General features: G+C 39.2%; 1 protein-coding gene across 4 annotated transcripts in view; it reads right to left on the bottom strand.

Annotated features, from left to right (window-relative positions):
- Positions 1–20,826, bottom strand: part of LOC149311061 (ralBP1-associated Eps domain-containing protein 1-like) — a 62,174-nt gene that overhangs the window by 11,234 nt on the left and 30,114 nt on the right. Inside the window, exons 9-15 of one of the 4 annotated variants that reach the window (XM_089530273.1) lie at positions 19,902–20,038; positions 15,190–15,270; positions 10,867–10,954; positions 4,747–4,848; positions 3,299–3,371; positions 1,559–1,680; positions 56–120 (exon numbers count right to left, since the gene is read on the bottom strand). In XM_089530273.1, the coding sequence (XP_089386399.1) occupies positions 56–120; positions 1,559–1,680; positions 3,299–3,371; positions 4,747–4,848; positions 10,867–10,954; positions 15,190–15,270; positions 19,902–20,038 (668 nt within the window). The remainder of the gene's footprint in view (positions 1–55; positions 121–1,558; positions 1,681–3,298; positions 3,372–4,746; positions 4,849–10,866; positions 10,955–15,189; positions 15,271–19,901; positions 20,039–20,826) is intronic. The other 3 variants (XM_089530274.1, XM_089530275.1, XM_089530277.1) reach the window with 3 other exon arrangements.

Raw genomic sequence — 20,826 nt, 5'->3', positions numbered from 1 at the left:
AATACCATAAACAGATACCATTAAACTATAATTTTGACAAGAAATCAAAGTGTACCTGTGAGGGCTGAGGTCTTGGAGGCACTGCAGGGGGATAGGCAATTACTCCAGCCTGCTGCTGGCCTGAAAGACAGATTTAGAAGATAATAGTTAGATGTAGAATTTCTGGAAATTTTGCTAGTGAACAAATTTCCACTAAAGCCGATGGGGCTTGGGAGGAAACAGCCATCCAACTCTATGGCAGCACACCGTAAGTATACAGTGGGAGCTATGCTATAACAAACAACCTTCTTCCCATTTCAAGCCAGCATGGATAAGTTACAGATATTTCTTTTGTACAAGAAAATAAAACCTAATTCTTTCCTGCCTGTGCCCCCACCAGCTGCAGTCACAAACATGGCTGAACATACAGGTCTTCCGCAAACTGCCTTCACTACAAATATTCAGCACCATTACTAAACAGGCATATGCCTACCTAACTGAACTCTGAACATCATTTATGAATGACAACACAGGAGACTTTCCAGTTAAGCTGCCCTGAGAACTCTGCAGTCTTCAATAAAAATAACATACACACCCCTAGGTGCCTTCCAACACACTCCTATCAATCTGAACATTCAATATTTTGACACTTTTGTGACATTCCAAAGATTTTTAAGTCTTAAAAAACCTGCCTCACTACAGATTACAACGTTACTACACTATCTTAAGTGCAATTACTACATCGTTTTATGTAATGGAGAATGTTACGCATATTTACAGTAAATGCCACTGCTATATGGAGCTTCATAAATATGATCAGGACTCAGCTACAATTAGAAAAGTCTTTGAATAACTTTATTTATGACTTCATATCTCATGCTACACAACTGATGATTGCTAAATTAAAGTCTAAAATGCTGTAAAATTGGAGGATTTTTTCAAAGCTTGCAAAGTTTATATTTCAAGTAAAGTTTTTTACATGTCTTAGAAATGCTGCCATGTTAGCTTGCTGTAGTAAAATACTAATACTAATAAGAATGTAACAGGGTGAAATAATAATAATAATAATAATAATAATATCATCTTCCTGTTACATTCTGAACATCACATCTACTTCAGCATCATCTTGATAGTCTATGCCAATTTCAACCAATTCATGAAGTGTTCTAGAAATTCTTAAAGAAAATAATTTTACACGGAGTATCAAATAAATTCAGGCATTTCTGAATATGTTCTTAACAATATACACTCATCTCTCCACATCTGCGGCTTTGACTTTTGTGGATTTGATTATTCATGGATTTTATTAATATATTCTCTCTAGGAATATCAGTGCAACTCTATGGTCAACATCAACCAAAGGTCACACTTGAAGGACCTAGGGATTCCTAGCCAGAACACTCCACTAGGCATTTGTAGCTCCACCAGCACAATTCTAGGGTCAATGTCTGGCAGAGGACATAGTGTTTTTGTTATTTGTGGTTTTTCCCACTTTCACGGGGGGTCCTGTGCCCCTAATCCCAGTGGAGGGACAAGTGTATATATAAAATCTTGGTACAAGAATCTGAACTATATCTACCTGGAGTAATTGTGAAAGTTCTGTTCATATCTAAAGATGATGACCGAGAGTGTGAGGGATGAGGCCTTGGTGGCGGCGGAGGTGGAGGAGCAACACTGTCTGGAGATGTCCCTGAATGTGATCTGGAAAAAAAGAGAAGAAAATACAGAAAATCTATTGCAAACTATAATTTAGATGCCCCAAGGCAACCCAAAAACCTTATGCTGAGCTGATAACCACCATCCATGACAAACAGGTGTCTGCACTCCTGAATGAAAATCCACTACATTGGAAATAAACACCTTTTTCCAAATACAAGCCTCATTTTGCCATGGATCTATTCCACCAGCATGAAAAGGGATATTGTACGATCTTTGCAGAGAAATATTTCTCCAAAGCTTCTTCTCACCAATGAATACAAAAATTATATTCCTTAGTATATTCTCTGGTGATACTGCAAAATACTTCTGCAATTATTATAGCTTTCATTTCAATTCTAGACCTTTCAGCTAAACTGCCAATTGCATCTATAACTCTTTATTATGAGGATGATACAGGACAAGACATTTACTTGACATGTATATTTCCAGGATTGTAGCTGAGATCTGCCTGGAGGACTGCAATACTGTCCAGTGTTACTTCAGGCTGTAGCATGGTCAACTATATTGAATGGGGATAATGGGAGTTCACTGATCCAACACATGTAATTCAAAACATCCAGACAGTGACAGGTTGGGAAAAGCTGTAGTAAAGACTGTAGGAGAAATAAGATTACAGGGCTCTGCTGAGAGATCAGCTACATCAAGCTCCTCCCACAAATGTCATATATAAGTATAAGGCTACAGTACAGAAAGAGAGAGAGATGGGGATATAGAACTAGACCATCATTTAAGAGACCACCTGCAACTAGTTCTTTCTCTCCTTCAACTGCTGCTATTTAAGCTGGTCATTATAAGAACTCTGTAACCCGAATTCATGCCTGTGGTGATGCTTTACGCCATACCAATCCCACCCTTCATCATGCGTACTTTTTGATTTTCTGTTCTTGTAAGATAGTAGTTAGGGATTGAGTTGTTGTTAATCTTACACAAGCCACTTTTAAGAGCCTTTAAGGCTAAAGCGCAGGGTGAAAATGCTTCAGTGCAGAGGAGAGACTTCTGGTTCTTTAAATGTTGTTGGATACAACTTATTACTGGGTCTGTTGGCTTACAAAAATGTATTTTGGCTATAAGTGAACAAAACTTACAAGACTACAAAAATATTGCAACAATACTTTTCATAGAACCAGGAAACTAATACAATGGCAATTAAGAAATCACAGTCAAGTATAGTCAAAATTTGTGTATACCAGGTCAACAGCTTCAAAGATGTAAGGACTGAAGTGTATTTCTGTTTTGTCTTTTTTTCCAGTTTGCTCTAGAATTTAATTACTTAAAATTGTCTTTCTATGAGTAGTTAGTTTGTAAATATATACTGCTCTAGCAGCACACAAAATACTCAGGAAGTGTTCATCAGCTCTTATGTCAACTTCTCTGGCCTGGCTGCTACCGAAGAGATCTCATGTCATTTGTCTTAATCAACCAGGTGAACACTAACACCATACTAATTGGGAAAGCACTCCTTCCAAAACTGTTTAATTCCTTGAATTGTCACTGTGCAATGAGAGGAAGTTACTGTTAAAACTAATCTGTATTTTAGGGCAGGATGGGGTTCAGGGAAGTACGCTACTTCAGCATCCTTAAAATGAAAGCAACTAATTACCGTTGTCTAGTTACAGTGCTTCCAATATGTTCTGGGTCTGAAGTAAAGGAATCTGAACTGCTGTAACCATCTGCTGGCATAAGAAAAATACAATCTCACATGGCTTGTTGATTAAACACATCTTGATTATTCTATAGAATTGTAAAGTGTACAAAATTTATCAATAAGTAGCATTTGATGGGCACTACTAACACAGAGTCAATCAAACAGGTTTCTCTTCAAATATATGTCTAAAATTAATCTGGCATCACATGTAACAGTACACCTGTTTTTCCTAAAATTATCGAAAATATCCAGTTTTGTATTCTTATGATCACTATTCAGTTAGTAATTCCAAGTTAATCTGCAGGTGTCCACTGGAAGAATGGAAAGAGCACTAATTCCTTTCCTCGGCCAGACCCTCTTCATATATATTTCAGTGTTGTTCTTGTATTTGACCTTCCAGTATGGCAATTTCTAAATCGGGGAAATCAAAAGGGGAATGGCATGCAAACATTCTGCCATGTTGGTGCAGGTCCTGGACAAGTTGTTCTTCTTGCCTCCCCTGAGCTGACCTGGCTGCTCCATTGGTTTCACTCACCCCATTTCCCCCATGTAAGTCCACTGCTTTCTCCACATGGCCTGGTGCTCCTTCATTTACCACATGGGAAGTACAAATCCTCTTTTCCTTTTTTAAAAAAAGATCTACCTCTTTTGACAGTAGCAGGTATCTGGGAACCCAGCAAAAGTCCAGTCAATTTCTCAGGCTGGCTAGCCACCTATACAACTTATGCAAATACTTTTGCTGCACTTTCAACCCTCAGGTATACTAAATAATCATATAGTTTGAAGACCTTATGCAGATCCCAACGACTCAGAAAAAATTACACCCTTGAAAGTATAAATCCAGTCCAAAGGGGCATATAGATCATTAAAATGGGCCAAAAGAATATGTAATCTTCACCTTGCATAGTCACGTGAGGGATGTTTATATACTTATTTTTATCCAAAAAGATGAATCAGTAGGAAGAAATGTATATTTTGAGGAGTCTGCCATAAATATGGTTTAAATAGCTGCTACTTATATTTGGTTTCTCAGATCATATTATCCAAAATGGAGAATGAATATATTTATTCAAAAATTACAAGTATTTTAATCTTCATGTTGTAATGATTTATAATGTGAAGCAACAAAAACTGCTCCCAAGAAAGCACTAGGGATATAAACAATATCTAGAAAATATTTCCAACAACACTGTATCCTGTTCCACAGGTGAAAGGCTGGGTTATAGAAAATAACCCAAATATAAGATCTAAGAAAAAGCACACTTTTGTTAAAGTAGCATAGGTTTTTAAAACGGAACCAGAAACTAGAAGAGCCAGGTTAGTTCTGAGTTATAGATACCGAAAATGGTCAGTGAACTGGAATAGAATGACATCCCAGTGGGAAAGGGAACACTGATACTTGCCAACTGTACTTCCCCCTACAAATTTTACAGATGCATTCATTTTACTTTCTTCCGTAAGATCTGGTGACTTCACAAGTAAAGGGCTCGTGGGATTTGTATGATCTAAAAAAGGAATAAAAAGATATATTTAATTAGTAGAAGTAGGTTTATCGAGGTTTCTTGTGATGGAAAGTTTCAGCTAATTCTCAAATTCAGTCATAGTAAAAGAAACTTTCTTAGTACTTTGGCTTGGATTCTATGTCATTATTTCATTTCTATGTGATTTCTGATAATTTCTCCTACCCACTTGCAGCCTGCCACACATTCTCCTGAGCAGATCTGTAGGCGACTGCAAAGGATTGCAGAGGGAAGAGGGAGACAGAAAACTGCTTTATGTGATCATGAACTCTGTTGTGTTCATAGAAGAAAATTTAGGATTCAAGTCTTTTTCTTCCTAAGAGCTTTTTAAATCAGTAGAAGAAACAGCTCATCATAAGCAATTGGAAAATGTCATGAAAAATCATATCTTTTATTTTATATAAATCAACTTTATTCAAATACCAATGCCAGTATCTCCAGTTCATTATACACAATACATTATGAAATGGTATGCAAAAATATATAAAGTTAAATTTTCAACGAAGAGCACATGTTCTTGAACTCTACATGATTTTCCCCCTACTATTGTCAAAATGACCTCTATTACTCCTCCATCACTATTCTAATCCCATGGCTGCAATTTTTACCTCTTGACAAGCATGCTAAATCTATATCAAGAAACAGTGGTCTGGTTAAGCTATAATGCTAAACAATACTTAGCGTTCTATCAACGAGGCACAGGTTCAGTAGCTCCCAAACTTGTCTTTTAAAAGTTTTTTGTGGGTTTTTTGGGCTATGTGGCCATGTTCTAGAAGAGTTTATTCCTGACGTTTCGACAGCATCTGTGGCCGGTATCTTCAGAGAATGCTTGTCTGGATGCTCCCTGATGTTTTGCCTGCATCTGTGACTGGTATCTTCACTTCCTCCCAACTAAGGGTCACACAGTATATATACCCCACACACTTCTATGTCACCACACTCTGAAGATGAATGGGGTTTGTGCACGCGGCAGCGTGCGTACGCCATGAGCGCTCACCCCATTATTCCCTATGGGACGCGTCACCCTTTTTCCCAGCACGGCTTTCAGTGTATGCTGAAAGCTGCGTATAGCATGTCCACGTATGACGCAGGCGCACTCTATCTTCAGCATTGGAATACAACTCTGAAGACCAGGGTTTGAATCACCGCTCAGCCATAGTAACCCACTAGGTAAGTCAGGGCAAATTACACTTTCTCAGCCTTAGTAGAATGCAAAGCCTCTGAACAAATTTTGCCAAAGGACCCTTGTGACAAATTTGCCTTAGGGTCGCCATAAATCAAAAATGACTTGAATGAACAACTACAACATTAACTAGTGTTCTAATATGTGTAATATGAAAAAAACCAAAAACAAACAAACAACAACAATAAAAAACAACCCAAAAACCAATGTCTCTGTTTAACCCACTGTCAATGGTCTGGACTTTTGAGGATATATACCAACTTTGTTTTTCTGGGTCTAAAATGGTTCATTTGGGTTTAAATATACAGTGGACCCTTGCTATACACTGGGGATTGGTTCCAAGATCCCCTGTGTATAACAAAATCCGTGTATGCTCAAGTCCCATTAAATATAATGACATAGCAAAATGGTGTCCTTTATAAAAAATGGAAAATCAAGGTTTGATAATTAAAATTTATACTTTTTTTAAATATTTTCAAACCGTGGATGATTGAATCCGTGTATAAAAAATCCGTGTATAAGAAGGGCCGACTGTAAAAATAAACTCAAGAAAAGGTCCTAGCTCTTTGTGGTAATGCTAGAGAAAATGGGAGAGCCAAAGGTCCCTAGTTTTCTTTACATTAAATTAAATTATACGGCCTTATAATATTTTTATTATCTACTGTATATACTCATGTATAAGTTGACCTCATGTATAAGTCGAGGGCAGTTTTTGGACCCAAAATCATGGATTTTGATATGACCAGTGGATAAGTTGAAGGGCAAACACTGGAGGATATTACAAAAGATCTAAGGGGGGGGGGAACAAAGCACCACTTCCCTCCCTATATCTCACTCTCTGGACCTCTCCCAAGCATCAGTCTCAGCATGGAAAAGGGGAAACAAACCTCAGCGTGCACACACACACACACTCTTCCCCTTACCAAAAGCATCTCCAAGGCACATGGCTTGCGAAAAGGAGGACAGACCCCACTGTCTCTCTGCTTGTCACTCCCAGGACTCCAAGGTTCAGGGCTTGAAGAAATAGAGGACAGGCCTTTCTCTCTCTCTGCTTCTCACCCCCAGAACTCCCAAGACCCATAGCTTTCAGAAATAGAGGACAGGCCTTTCTCTCTCTCTCCTTCTTACTCCCAAGACTCATAGCTTTCAGAAATAGAGGACAGGGCTTTCTCTCTCTCTGCTTCTCACTCCCAAGACTCATAGCTTTCAGAAATAGAGGACAGGGCTTTCTCTCTCTCTCCTTCTCACTCCCAAGACTCATAGCTTTCAGAAATAGAGGACAGGGCTTTCGCTCTCTCTCCTTCTCACACCCAGGACTTCCAGGCAAAACGGGGTACAAGCCGGGGCGTACTTTGTGTTCCTTCTCTGAGCAGTAGCTTGTTAGGTCTGGCTCCGCAGGAATGCTGAGAGCCTGGGAAACAGACACAAACACACACAGAGGGAGAGAGGAGGAGAGGAGAGCGGGCGCCGGGGCTTCAAACAGGGAGCCATTACAAGGCTACAGAGGAAGGTGGGCACTTCTTCTTTCACAAAATTTATTAGCATTAACTCACTGACCCTTTCCTAAGCCTACCCAGGATTTTGGAGTTCATTTTGGGGCATAAATTTTTCGACTAATAGTCGAGTATATACGGCATCTATCTATCTATCTATCTATCTATCTATCTATCTAGATAAATGAGGGGGAAGAGAAAGAGAGAGAGATAAATATATAATATTTTTATAATATATTACAGTGAACAGTTTATGTAAGTACAAGCAATCTTGTAACAGTTGAAACATTTTAAACAAATATATACACTAGGTTCAGAAAGGCTTTCTCTGGAAGAGAAAGTTGTCAGGTAATGAAAGAAGGGAAGTTTAAATCAAGGGTGGGGATGCTGTACGACCACGAGAAAAATATATTACATGATGAAGAAGAAATAAAAAGACGGTGGAAGCAATACACAGAGCAGCTACATAAAAGAGATGATAAAGTGAATGACACATGGAACGAAGAACTATATAAAGATGAACATAAAATGTACAGATGGACAGTTAGGAAAGCAGATAAGAAGAAAATCAACTCATTCAAGATATGGTTCTGGAGAAGAGTGCTGAGGATACCATGGACAGCCAAAAAGACAAACAAATAGAGCCTAGAACAAATCAAGCCTGACTTCACCCTGGAAACCAAGATGAAGAAACTGAGGCTGCCGTACTTTGGGAAGGCATGACTCATTAGAAAAGACAATAATGTTAGGAAAAGTAGAAGGCAGTAGAAAGAGAGGAAGATCACATATTAGATGGATGAACTCAATCAGGGAGCTCATAGGCTTGATTCTGCAGGAAAAAAGAACAGTGGAGGACAGGGCGTCTTGGAGGCGATTCATCCACAGGATGAGTCAGAGTCAATTTGAGGGCACTTATAGACAGCAATGAAGAAAAACCTGACACATTAGGGAATAAGGAAGTTAATGTGTCTAAACATGGTTGGATGGCAATTTCCATCAGTTCTTACTGGCTATGCCAGTTAGATCTTACAGGATCTGCAATTCAAATACCTCTGTCATTGAAATCAAACATCTAGAGATGAATCCAGACTCCAGTCCATACAGATGCTAATGGACTGGCAGTAGGGGATTTCCTTGCTACCTCTTCCCTATCACTATCATCATGGCCCACAAGTGCCTAAAAATGTATGTTACCACTGTGTAGGTTCAAAGTTCAGGGAAGCCTGCTGAAGGGAATGAACTGTGGCTGGGGTTTTCCCCCCACCAAATTATGTGTCTGCCCCTTCCAAAGTGGAAGGCAAGTCCTGGACTCCACCCTCAGTACAAGCAAGGAAACATTAATGCTCTTTTTAGATGCTGAAAAGGATTGTTTTGGTAATAATGAATTATCTTTTTTGTCTAAAAACTATATTGCATTGTATACAATATTTCTATATTGGCTTAATATAGTTTATTTATACTATATTGCTAATTTTTATTTAAGCAAAGGATACAAAACACAGTTTCCTGTATTTTAGCAACTTTTTTTTGTTTTCAGCACTAGAATCACCAGCAAATAAAATAAGATACTAAGTCATATGGCATAAGATTCAGTAAATATAGAAAACTAACAAAATAGCTGCTGGCCAAGTCCTTACTTAATCAAACCCTTCCAATTCCTGGCAGCTACAGAAGACTACAAAATAATGGAAGCTGTCAATAAATTTAAACTGAATACAGTGCTACCTCGGGTTACGAAATTAATTCGTTCCGTGGCGCCGTTCGTAACCCGATACATTTCGCAACCCGAAAAGGCGCTGGAAAGCCGCTAGCCGCGCTTCCGATTTGAATTTCGCGCCGAAATTAATTTCGTAACCCGAAAAATCTTTCGTTACCCGGAACAGTTTTTTTAAATCTAACTTTTTCGTACCCCGGAAATTTCGTAACGCGGTCAATTCGTATCCCGGGGTACCACTGTATAAGAAAAACAGACTCTTTGGAATTAGCCTTACAGCCCACTTATAAAAATATGATTTTTAGACAAGCGTTTATGAAACTTTACATAATATTGTGATAGAAGTTATACTATTCCAGATAAAATATCCACAATAAAATCAGTATTTCTAAAATTATTTTAATGTCTATTTTTATCAAGACATTAATTTTACAAATATAACCTACATTAGTTTAGCATTAAAAATCCTAAACCTTTCACATCATGTATCTGATGGAAACTTCCTTCATACAATGCATAGAGAAACAACATTGCTAGAACAAGGCAACTGGAATTATTTCCTATTATAAAACTCCTTCATGAATGAGCCAATATACATTGATATTAAGTTTAGATTTCATTCCATTAAGCTCCGTATTTTACTATGCAGAAATCTATACAAATTCATATGAAAGAAAATTGGTTACCAGTTTCCAAAATGGTAGTTCACCTGACATAACTGTTTTTATAAGCAGAACTGGGAAGAGGGCAATCCCTTTTGCACTGGTGAGCCTCTTTGCAGCACTAAATCTACTCAATAGGGCTTGGAAGCTTTCCAGGAGTCACCTTTATGGTGATGTGGAGGGCTGTAGTGAGGAGGGAAGACAAAGACAATTCTCTCGCACTAGAGGTTGGGCTCTTGAAAAATATTGGACTTGAGCCAGGTTTGTTATGCCACTGTAATGGGGTTCGAAAAACCTTCATGGTTTGAGATTTTCAAGTCACAGCACTATTAAATAAGCATCACACAGAACAAATTCTGAAGAAATGCTTACGGAAAATAAAGATAATTTTCTGAAAGATTTATAATTTAGGGCACTCTGCCTGAACAAGTCAAATAGTTCATGATTAAACTAAAGGATTACATGAAGCCAAAAGAAGTTCAGGCAACAAGGCAGTTTTATAACAAATTGGATCCTTTTAATGAAGAAGGACAAGGCTTTTTTTTTTAAAATAACACAATGTGGTTCCTATGTTTTGAATTTTAGGAATATTTCATCAATTTTTAATGTTTTTTTCAACTAATTTCTGGTGGAATGCATTTTAAAAAAATAATATTCATTAATAGTAAAATACAAATTAGAAAAGATTGCTGAGAGGCAGGCATATTTTCATCACAGTCATCTAATGAATGTGTTTTTATCCCCTACACTCAAGGTGTTTCAAAGCTATGCCTTGACAGGCACATAAGAGCAAAAAGCCAAGGTACTCTTGGTTTACAGTTTTTAACTTTTGGCATCTAGAATGGCAGGCTGAGCTACAGGGACGTCATTGATGAAGAGGAGCTCTCCAACTTCCTTTCCAGTCTTTGTTGCCAATTTGAGACAGAGATCAGTATAATAACTACTGCTTACCATTTCCAGTTCTTTTAAGCTCCATTTCCTGCATATGAATTTTGCTTGGAGTCATCCGAATAGGAACAGGATGAACAATAGCAGTATCCTAAGACACAGAGGGATAAAATTAATTTAGTTTAAATCAATCTTTCTATGCTGAGTAGACCCATATTGCCATATAATATTTCCATTAAAAGCCTGAATCTTTAAAACAAACTCTGGCGGGGTACAGACCGCCAGAAAAAAGCGGCTGGGAGCTGCCTCTCTTTTCCGTGTAGCCGTGCCACAGCAACCAAATTGTGTGGTGCAGCTACGTGGAAAACAAAGGAGCACTGAAAAGTGGCTCCTTTTAGTGCCGCCGCCATCTGGACGGGTCCATCTGGACGGCACGCAACAGTGATGTATACGGCGCCGCACGACAATGACGTCCTGGTGACGTGCTAGGGTTGCAGGGGGTCTGGAAATGGCGCCCCGAGGCAACCCTCGTATGTCGCCAGGATGTGCTAAAGGGCCCGTCTGGACCAGGCCTCTGTCAGCAATATTGACTCACTATACTATGGGGACTTGCCCCCTTTTCTGTTTACACTCCCTTCTATCTTCTTTGTGGGTTTCTAGACTGGGGATCACTAGGGGCATTCTCTGTAACACACATGGATTTTACTATATGCATTATGCCTTCTCTAGGGGAGCTTTACTCTTCTCATTTTGTCTGATTATGCCTCCCATATTGTGGAGCAGCAAACATGCAGAACATGATCAGTCTTTTCTTCAACATGGTGGTTTTATTTATAGTTATACCAGAAAATGTGTTTGGTTTGTATTATAAAAAGGAAGTGTGAGAAAGACGTTGTTACTGCTCTTCACTCACATGCCCGTTTTAGTAGGAAAAACACAAAGAAAAACAGCCCACAAAGTGAACATCTAACTTTGCACTTATGAAACCCAGCATATGAGTACCTATATACTGATTTGCTTCCGGGCGCAATACAAGGTTATTACCTTTAAAGCCCTACATGGCTTGGGCCCGAGTTACTTACAGGAATGCCTCTCCCTACATAATCCGCCCCGCACTCTCAGAATATTGGGGAAGAACCTGCTGGAATTAAAAACGACCAGACTAGCTTCAACTTCCCTAAAAGGTTTCACTGCAGCCTCTCCTAGATTATGGAACAGTCTCCGGAAGAGATCCGTCTTACTACATCCTAGGAGATGTTTAAGAGGGCAGTTAAGACGGATCTCTTCCAGCAAGCATACCCACCTGACTCTGTATGAAATACAAGGATCCATCTCTTTGATTAGGATTGGAATACCTCTATCCTCACTGTCACTTCGATAGCGTGTTTTTAATTGTTAAATGGTTAAATTGTTAAATGCTTATATATTTTATTGATGAGCTTTATAGTTGTATACTTATATTAGGTTGTAATCCTGCCTCGATCCACCTGGGAGAGGCGGGAAAATATAAATAAATTTATTATTTATTATGTAAACCAATATCACATCTCTCTTTAAACTTCACATATTCTATTTATAAAAATCTACTCCAGTGTAAGGATGTGGGATACATGAGTTGATATGATTTGCAATACTAGATTCTCTGGAGAAGGTATGTACATTTCTATTCTTTTCTTAAATCTGAGTAATGTGCCTAACTGGGAACTCCAATAAAGCAGGGTTCCTGGTTATATGGAGGCTTCTATTCATATTCAAGTGAATGTATGTAGAAGTCTCATGCATATTTTCCCATTCAATGCATGAAGTCAGAAATGTTAGTATGGTTCTGAATGTGCATTCCTCTTATTCCAATGCCTTTTACTTGTGTCTGTATTTGCTATTCATGTGATCAGTTGCTCCAGTTACCTATCCTTATATTTGTGATAATACTGCAGTGTGCATTGATTCTTTTGCTGGCAGAGAAGCATGATAACACAATGTGAAAGACTGCATTGGATGGTGCAGACTACTGGTAGTCACCGCTAACAAAACATTTGAAACATTCAATAGCAATTTGCACATAATATATGAATTTCCAAATAATTGCTCAGGGCTAAATTATTAATCTTTATAGTAAGGCAGGTAAATATACAGAAATTTAGAGCACATTAACAGACACTGGGCCATAGTGAGTCACATATTGTTCATTGTTTGGCAAGGAGACTTTACTTAAATAATATAAACATGCCACTTCCATTCGTCCAAGGCCAAAGAGGGGGATAGAAAACTACATATGAATTCCTGTATTAGGAGAAAGGTGGAATATAATATAATAACATAAATAAATAAATAAATAAATAATGTATGTCACTTTTAAATAAATGGATACACTGCTGGGGACTGCTAGGAGGCTTAAGGGGCTTATTGAGCCTATGGACTGCATTTTCTCCTCCTGCTTCTAAAATATGCAGATATTACAACTACAGAAGAATATAACATGGAGGAGGAAAGCTCAAACAAAGGTTGGGAAGAGAGTTGTTATCTGTGACATGAAGTTGCACAGTTACTATCAGCCCTTTAAAAATAAAAACCTACTCACTAGAAATATAAAAAGAATGTAATCTTTTAAAAAATCTTCTGAAGAATTGTTTTGCTAAACTACAGCTAAAACTCCATAATTTGGGAAGAAATTTAAACATGGCTTTTGGGTCCTTCTTGAAGCTCTTAGGGCAGTTGGTTCTCAACCTTCCTAATGCCGCGATCCTTTAATACAGTTCTTCATGTTGTGGTAACCCCCAATCATAAAATTATTTTCGTCTCAGTTTCTAAGACCATTGGAAATATGTGTTTTCCAATGGCCTTAGGCGATTCCTGGGAAAGAGTCGTTTGACCCCCCAAAGTGGTTGCGAGCCACAGGTTAAGAACTGTTGCTCTAGAGCAATGTCTTCCCAAACTATGAGTCTAAATCCATAGAGGAAAGAACAACGGCCCTGGGCAGAGCGGGGAGAAGATTTTAAGATCTTACAGAATCATTTACTACAAGGAAGTTTAACATTTTAACACACAAAAGCTGCAAAGAGTTGAGAAACAAGGAACTTCTGACAAGCAAAGCTCTTCCTTTTCCTGAATCCTTTCCTGGCTACTTTTAAGTGCCAGTGATGTTACTGTCTAATGACATTGTGGGATTAATGTTCTTGTGCACAAGGCACTGAATTACATCTACACAGCTGTTGGCAAAGATTCTGTGAAATGACATGCTAATGGCAAATGGGCCCAAGTTCAAAATGGTAAGAGCAGTATGATACTAGGAAGAATAAAGATGCATGAATTGTTTGACAACACTATTCATTCTTTTAGGGACAGTTATCACATACAGACCAATTTCCCTAGGTGCAGATCAAAGTAAGAACAGGCACCTCTTGGTGCCCATACTGGCCATGCAGTAGAATAGACTAAGAAGGAATCCAAAGGAGAAAAAAAGTAATCTCATTTAATAATCTTATACAATATAAGAAGAGTGTGTGTGTGTGTGTGTGTGTGTGTGTGTGTGTGTGTGTGTGTGTGTGTATTAGGAAGGTGCAGCAGATAGAGGGTTGTATATGATAGTCTTGCATGTGTACATGGTAGCATGATGTGCACCTTCAAGTCATTTCTAACTTCTGGCGATCTTAAAGTGAATCTCCCTTGGGAACTTTTTTGGCAACATTTGTTCAGAGCGGATTTGCAGTAGCTTTTTGCAAATTACCATATTTTTCTGATATCAATCCCATTTCAGTGCAAGACAGCTAATGAGCTTCACAACTAATACAAAACATATATCTGTTAGGGCTGGCAAAATGAGTAAGGATTTGATGACATTCTGCACAGTGAAAATGCTCCACAAATGAAAAGATCTTCCATTCTTGCATAGATGTAAAATATAAAATAGTCCAAGTTTTCATATGACGTGCAGGTTGAGTATCCCTCATTCGAAATGCTCAGGACCAGAAGTGTTTCAGATTTTGGAATATTTGCATATACTTATTGGAAATGGGTCTGAAGTCTAAACACAACATTCATTTATGTTTTCAATATATCTTATACATATAGCCTGAGAGTAATTTTATACAATATTTTTAATAATTTTGTGCATAAAACAAAATTTGTGTACACCGAAACATCAGAAAGCAAAGGTGTCACTATCTCAGGATTTTGGGGCATTCTGGATTTTCAAATAAGGGATACTCAAGCTGTATTATTCAAATATAGACTCTTCCTGTAAATTTTAAGTCAAATGAAGATCATTAGGACTGCCACCATTATCCACAAGCACTGTAGAATCATGCATTACCAAGCAAAACACAATTAATTAAAATCTAGAGTTAATAAAATTAATTTCAAATCAAGCAAGCTAAGTGATTGACTTACAGGATCAGCTGGTGCAATGTTAGAATCAAATTGGGTCAGGGTTTGTGAGCTTGAGGAGCGTTCACTAAATGTCTCCCACTGCTGAACAGACAGAGGAGAGACAAGTCAGTATGAGAGACAGAGTAAAGGTTTTCTAAATGAGATTTAGCTTAGTTCTGAGGTTGCACTAGCTGTTTTATTTCTAGAAATTGCCAATACCAACATTTTAAAGGCATACTTTGCAAATTTTCGAAAGCAACCAGGATTATTCATCTGTCTCAAGTATGAGTATGAGCAAAAGTCAGATTTTGTTTACATGAAAGAAAGCATGTGATTCTATCAATAAAATCAAGCCAACAAAAGTGGAAACCTCTGAATATATTCCGTTGCTATTATATAATATGAAAACTTTTCATGTTTTTGGAGTTTTGCAATTTCCCCACTTTAATGCGAAATCAAGTTTAAATTTTCCTCATAAAATATTGGAAATTTTATAGTGTATTACAAAAGCAGTAAGAGAATTAGATTTGACTTTTCAATGCAATTCTTCCAAATGTTTTGAAACAATGAAAAATATTAGTACTTCAAACTCTGTAAATCAATAATGAAATCTGCTTGGCAATAATTTCAACAAGTTTAAGATATGCTCTGTTTATAAACATAAATGCCACGTTCAAACCCTCCTTTCCTAAGTGACACAACAGGAATTAATCAGGCATCAAAGCAATTAAGAATTTGGTCTAGGATTAAGAAGTTGGATTATGTCTTCAGAAGAGAAGTGTTACTGTTTCTCAGTTAGTGGAATGGTAAGTAATTATTAGTCAATTCAAAACACAGCCACAAACCTATTTTCAGACAGCTTTTATATGTTTACCTAGTAAACTGGTTATCAATCAATAATTGATACATGACTGGGAGACTATTTGACTGACCAACCATGTAAGCAGTGCCTAACTACAGAAACAGCTACTCAGGGATAAACAGTTCACATAAGGTCGAGAAGGGTTTAAGAGTCATTTTAGGTAGGTTAACAAAATGTAGATTATTTCCACATGGAAATTTGTCATTAGCAAGTATTTCCTATCTTGAGAGTTAAGTATTTCCAGGAACAGAAAAACAACAACCCTATGTGTCATGTTAACAGACCACGTAATGTCTACCTATGAAATGCTCCAAGTATTAAATATAAATATCAAAATTCCAAAACAGTGGAATTAGTTTGCTGTAATTTGAATGAGTTTTAGCCTTGAGTTTCTCAACAGCAGTTTGGTAACATTTGAGGAAGCTTCAAAGCAGTCTGCAATTTTAGCAGTTAAAACTTTAATGCTGTGCCGGCACAATTCCTGTGCATAAATCTAAGGAACTGTTAGATCCTGCACAATATACTCCTAGACAAATGTTACTCTTTTAGATCATAACTCTCAGAATCTGACAACCAGCATGACCATTCTAAAAATAATGCATGACACATCTGGTATTTAAGATTTTCTACTGAAGTCTCACACACACCCTGCACAAGCAAGCAAACAAACAAACAAAACCACTTGTGACATGTCAGTAACTTTGGCCAACATCAAATTCTTGTCTGTTTATCCAACTTCATGACTATGTACTACAACCCCAGTGTGACTCTACCTATTTGTCTCTTCCTGGCTTTCAACCTAACAATGAAAGAGCATGAGGCATTTAGCTATGACAAACTGAAGGACTTTGTATTTCACCTTATTCCTTAACAACAACAACAACAAAAACATATTCTTTTCCCACCATAACCCAATCTTCAGCTTCAGCTTGCTGCAACATGATACACCTGGTAATAAACAATAAAGAGTCTTCTTCAGAAATCTGCACTACCTCCCAATGCAAATAAAAGCCTGCCATTTCTGCTGTTCCTCTCTTTCATGTATATTACCTTCCAAATCCAAGGTCATGTCTTTCAGTTTGTTTCACTGTAATCTATTCATTTGTGTTCTACAATGCTCACCTCTAAACTTACACATTTCAAAGTTCCCTATCATTAACTTATACCACAGCAATTACTTTAAAGTTTTGATCCCCCTCCCTGCCCCAATTAAGCAGTTCCCACTAGGGACCTCTAAAGGCTTGAAATATAATGAAAGTAACTGCCATCTCTGGTTTGACCACAACATTTTGTAACTGGAGGTATACACAGTCTGAACATAAAGGCTGAAAACAGTTATTCTGGCTAAGAGGTACTAAAAATTCCATCCTTCCACTAACTTAGCAACACTTGTAATGCAACCATAATTGTGCATGCCCAGCAATCATAATTTTGAGTTAATGATTTGGACTAAGATATGCATAGTAACAAGATAACTCAGTCTAACTCCACGGTTTGCAAAGGCTTGCCCAAGTAACTGATATGATTGTCCTAACAGAGTATTTATTTCTTACATAGTAAGTAAAGATTTTGGTCAAGTCATAAATCATGAAATAAGATGGCTGCTTAAACAGTAGCTTGATTATATTAGACTTCCATATACTTTCTATGGTCTAGGCCTATGGTGGTGAATCTACAGGCAGAAGGCAGAAGTCCCAACCCCTGAAGTCCCGACCCCCTGGAAGTCTCGTCCCCTGGCACCAGGTAACACCCGGTGTGGGAACACCTTTATGTTTGGGCACTCGGTCTCTAAAAGGTTCACCATCACTGGTCTAGGCAGTCTAATGATTTGTCCCAAATACTAATCTTCATCACAGTCCACATCCACACAATAACTTCTAGATGGAGTCACACCTATAAGTGATACAGTTAAATTAGCAAAGTGCCTTGTGCTTTGATTTAAAACAGAATAAAATAGCTCACCTTTAACAAGCAACAGGGGCAAGAGAAGAAAGATGAATAATAATAGGTTGCTTACCTATAACTGGTTCGTCATGTGGTCAACTGTGAGCTCACATAATGAATAGGGACTTGCATCTGGAAAGAGCCATGAATCAAACATTCTAGAGCTGAGCAATTTTGGCAGGAACACTACCCCTAACCCCTCACTCATCATGTGTAAGTGAGCTTTTACACTCCCCACAATTCTGAACCCACTGCCAAAGGAAAAAACACAAACATGTAAAAAAGTGGATTATGTGAGCACCATCTTTGCTCCCCCTTCAGGAACAGGTAAAAATATTTTAAAGCAGGGGTCGGCAACCTCCGGCCCGTGGGCTGGATGCGGCCCGCAGAGGCCTTTCGGCCGGCCCCTGGCTGCCACCGCCGCCACCAATTGCGGCTTTTCGCCGCTCCGGGCGCCGCCATTTCCCCCCCAAATGCGGTAAGGTCACGCGAGACTTCGCCGCCATTTTGGGGGGGAAATGGCGGCGGCCTAGAGGCGAAGTCTCGCATGACCACACAAAAGGTCGCGCGAGACTTCACCGCCATTGGCAGCAGCCTCTGGGAGGCCTGCTGCCCTCGCCGGGGGCCTCCAGGAGGGCTCCGGCGGCGGCAGCGGGCTGGCCTGATGCCCTCACCGGGGGGCCTGCAGGAGGGCCCCAGCGACGGCAAAAGGGCCGGCAAAGAGGAGGAGGCCTCCAGCGCTGGCAGCCCCCACCAGCTTTTTTGCCGGGCTCTTGACGGGGCCTGGGGCCCTGTCAGGGGCCAGCAAAGAGGGGGAGGCCTCCAGCGCTGGCAGCCCCCGCCAGCTTTTTTGCCGGCCTCTGACGGGGCCTGGGGCCCCATCAGGGGCCGGCAAAGAGGAGGTGGCCTGGCCCCCGGAGGGTGGAAGCTCTGCCCACGGCACGCGGTCCCGCCCCGGAGGGTGGAAGCTCCACCCCCTTGGCTTCAGCCCCCCAGTCGCCTGAGGGACAGCAACCTGGCCCCCGGCTCAAAAAGGTTGCCTACCCCTGTTTTAAGGCCATAAGGCTTTTTCAAACTGATGAGAGAGATGGGCTTTCAAAAATGAAGATTCAAAAATGATGCCATCAACAGAAGATAAATGAACATGAGCATGGATTAATACAATTTAACTATATACAATACATTTACTGAAGGAAAAAGATAGCAATGCTCACATGACAAGGATCCTGAGGGAAGAAGCACAATGAGCAAGTGGGGTAAAGTTCCTGCTAAATCACTGAGTTCTAGAATACTCTACATGTGGCTCTGTCCAGGCACAAGACTCTGTCCCTCCATTTATGTGAATCACAACAGACGACAAAAAAGTTTAGTTTTGGATAAAGGTATAAATTGAGCATATGTTGACAATCCCAAAAGATTTCCCTAGTTATTATAGCTCGGGATAAAGGCTATCAATTGGGGTGAAGAAAGCGTACCTTGAACCTGACTTTTGTGGCTCCCAAAGCCCCCTGGCATTCCCCCCCCCCAAAGTCCTCCAAGCATTTCCCCCAAATTTACAAGTGTTTTTTTTTTGCCCCCAAACACAAATATAAAAATAAAAAAATCTGCAAAACAGTTTTCCTCTCCCATCCATCCACCTATTCAAAATTCTCTCAGCCTTTTTTCATCTGAAAAAGGAGACCACAGGTGACATGACATCACATTCAGTGAGTTATGCTGATGCAGCCTCCAGAGAGATATAGGGGCGAACAGTAGCTTCCTGCACAGTTGCCTACTTCTGACATAGACAGCTTGTTGTTTACTTCAGTAAAGCCTCAAAGTGTAAACAATCTGGATGTTACAGCATGTAAGTTATTTTATACCATGCATTAATTCTTAAAATAATAATAAAAAAACTTCCAGCAAATAAGAATATCATTTTGCTAACCTCACTGCTTTGATTCAGTTCAGGCCATGCTTGATTTAGTGATGGCATTGATGGCGATTTGCTTGGAGGTGCTTCTGCTGGTGAACTTGCATAACCTACCTCACCAGACTGATCTCCCACTTCTGATACAGGAACCACTATGAATGCCAAATACAATAGCGTGTTACTGTCTTACAGATTTGTATTAATGTCTAGTTACTCACCATGATTTGTCCCACACATCAACCTCCTTTCATAATTACAAAGATCTGTTAACACAAGATTTTATTTACATTTACTGACTTTGATCTAGAGTTGCCTTCTGCAAGCAAAAAGGCAGCCTCAGTTGTCCCGACTTCCCTTTCCCCAACAGTCCACTTTGCTTCACCTTCTGTATCCTGTAAACTTAAATATGTTATTTAAAGGACTCATTTGTGTTATTTAAAGGATTAATAAAATTTCAAACAGGCCTGCAATTTTTCCATTTAACTTTCATGGCCTAATCTAATCCAAATATGGGTTTACAGGACACATTTTTATAACAGTCACTAACACTCTATATAACTGGTTCTATGTTATCAGCAGCAGCCATTCAAGTTATACAGAGTAATGGGAGATATGGAAATGTGAGATGATTGCACATCCTGGGGATAAGATTTACAACAGGGTATTAGTCACCCTCAAATTGTCTCCCATCCCAGTAATATGGATAGCCATGGCAGAAACCCCCCATGCTGCTGCTGAATGCCAAGTTGGTGAATGGTAAAATAGCTGCCATTCAGGACTTGATCCTGGATGAACAAGTAGACCTGGAATGTATTACAGAGACTAGTTTGTGACTGAGTGTGTGTGCCTGTGGGTGAGATTGCTCTCAGCTTTGCCCGCCAAATTTTTTTGTGCAGCAACAGGTGAGACCGGGGGGAGCTGGAGTTACAGTAGTTTATTG

The sequence above is a fragment of the Sceloporus occidentalis genome, unplaced genomic scaffold (assembly GCF_023333645.1).
Source record: "Sceloporus occidentalis isolate IW3139 unplaced genomic scaffold, rSceOcc1.0.p SCAF_6, whole genome shotgun sequence".
Taxonomy (NCBI): Eukaryota; Metazoa; Chordata; class Lepidosauria; order Squamata; family Phrynosomatidae; genus Sceloporus; species Sceloporus occidentalis.
The sequence above is the reverse complement of the archived record's forward strand: the minus strand, read 5'-3'. Positions and strand labels throughout refer to the sequence as shown.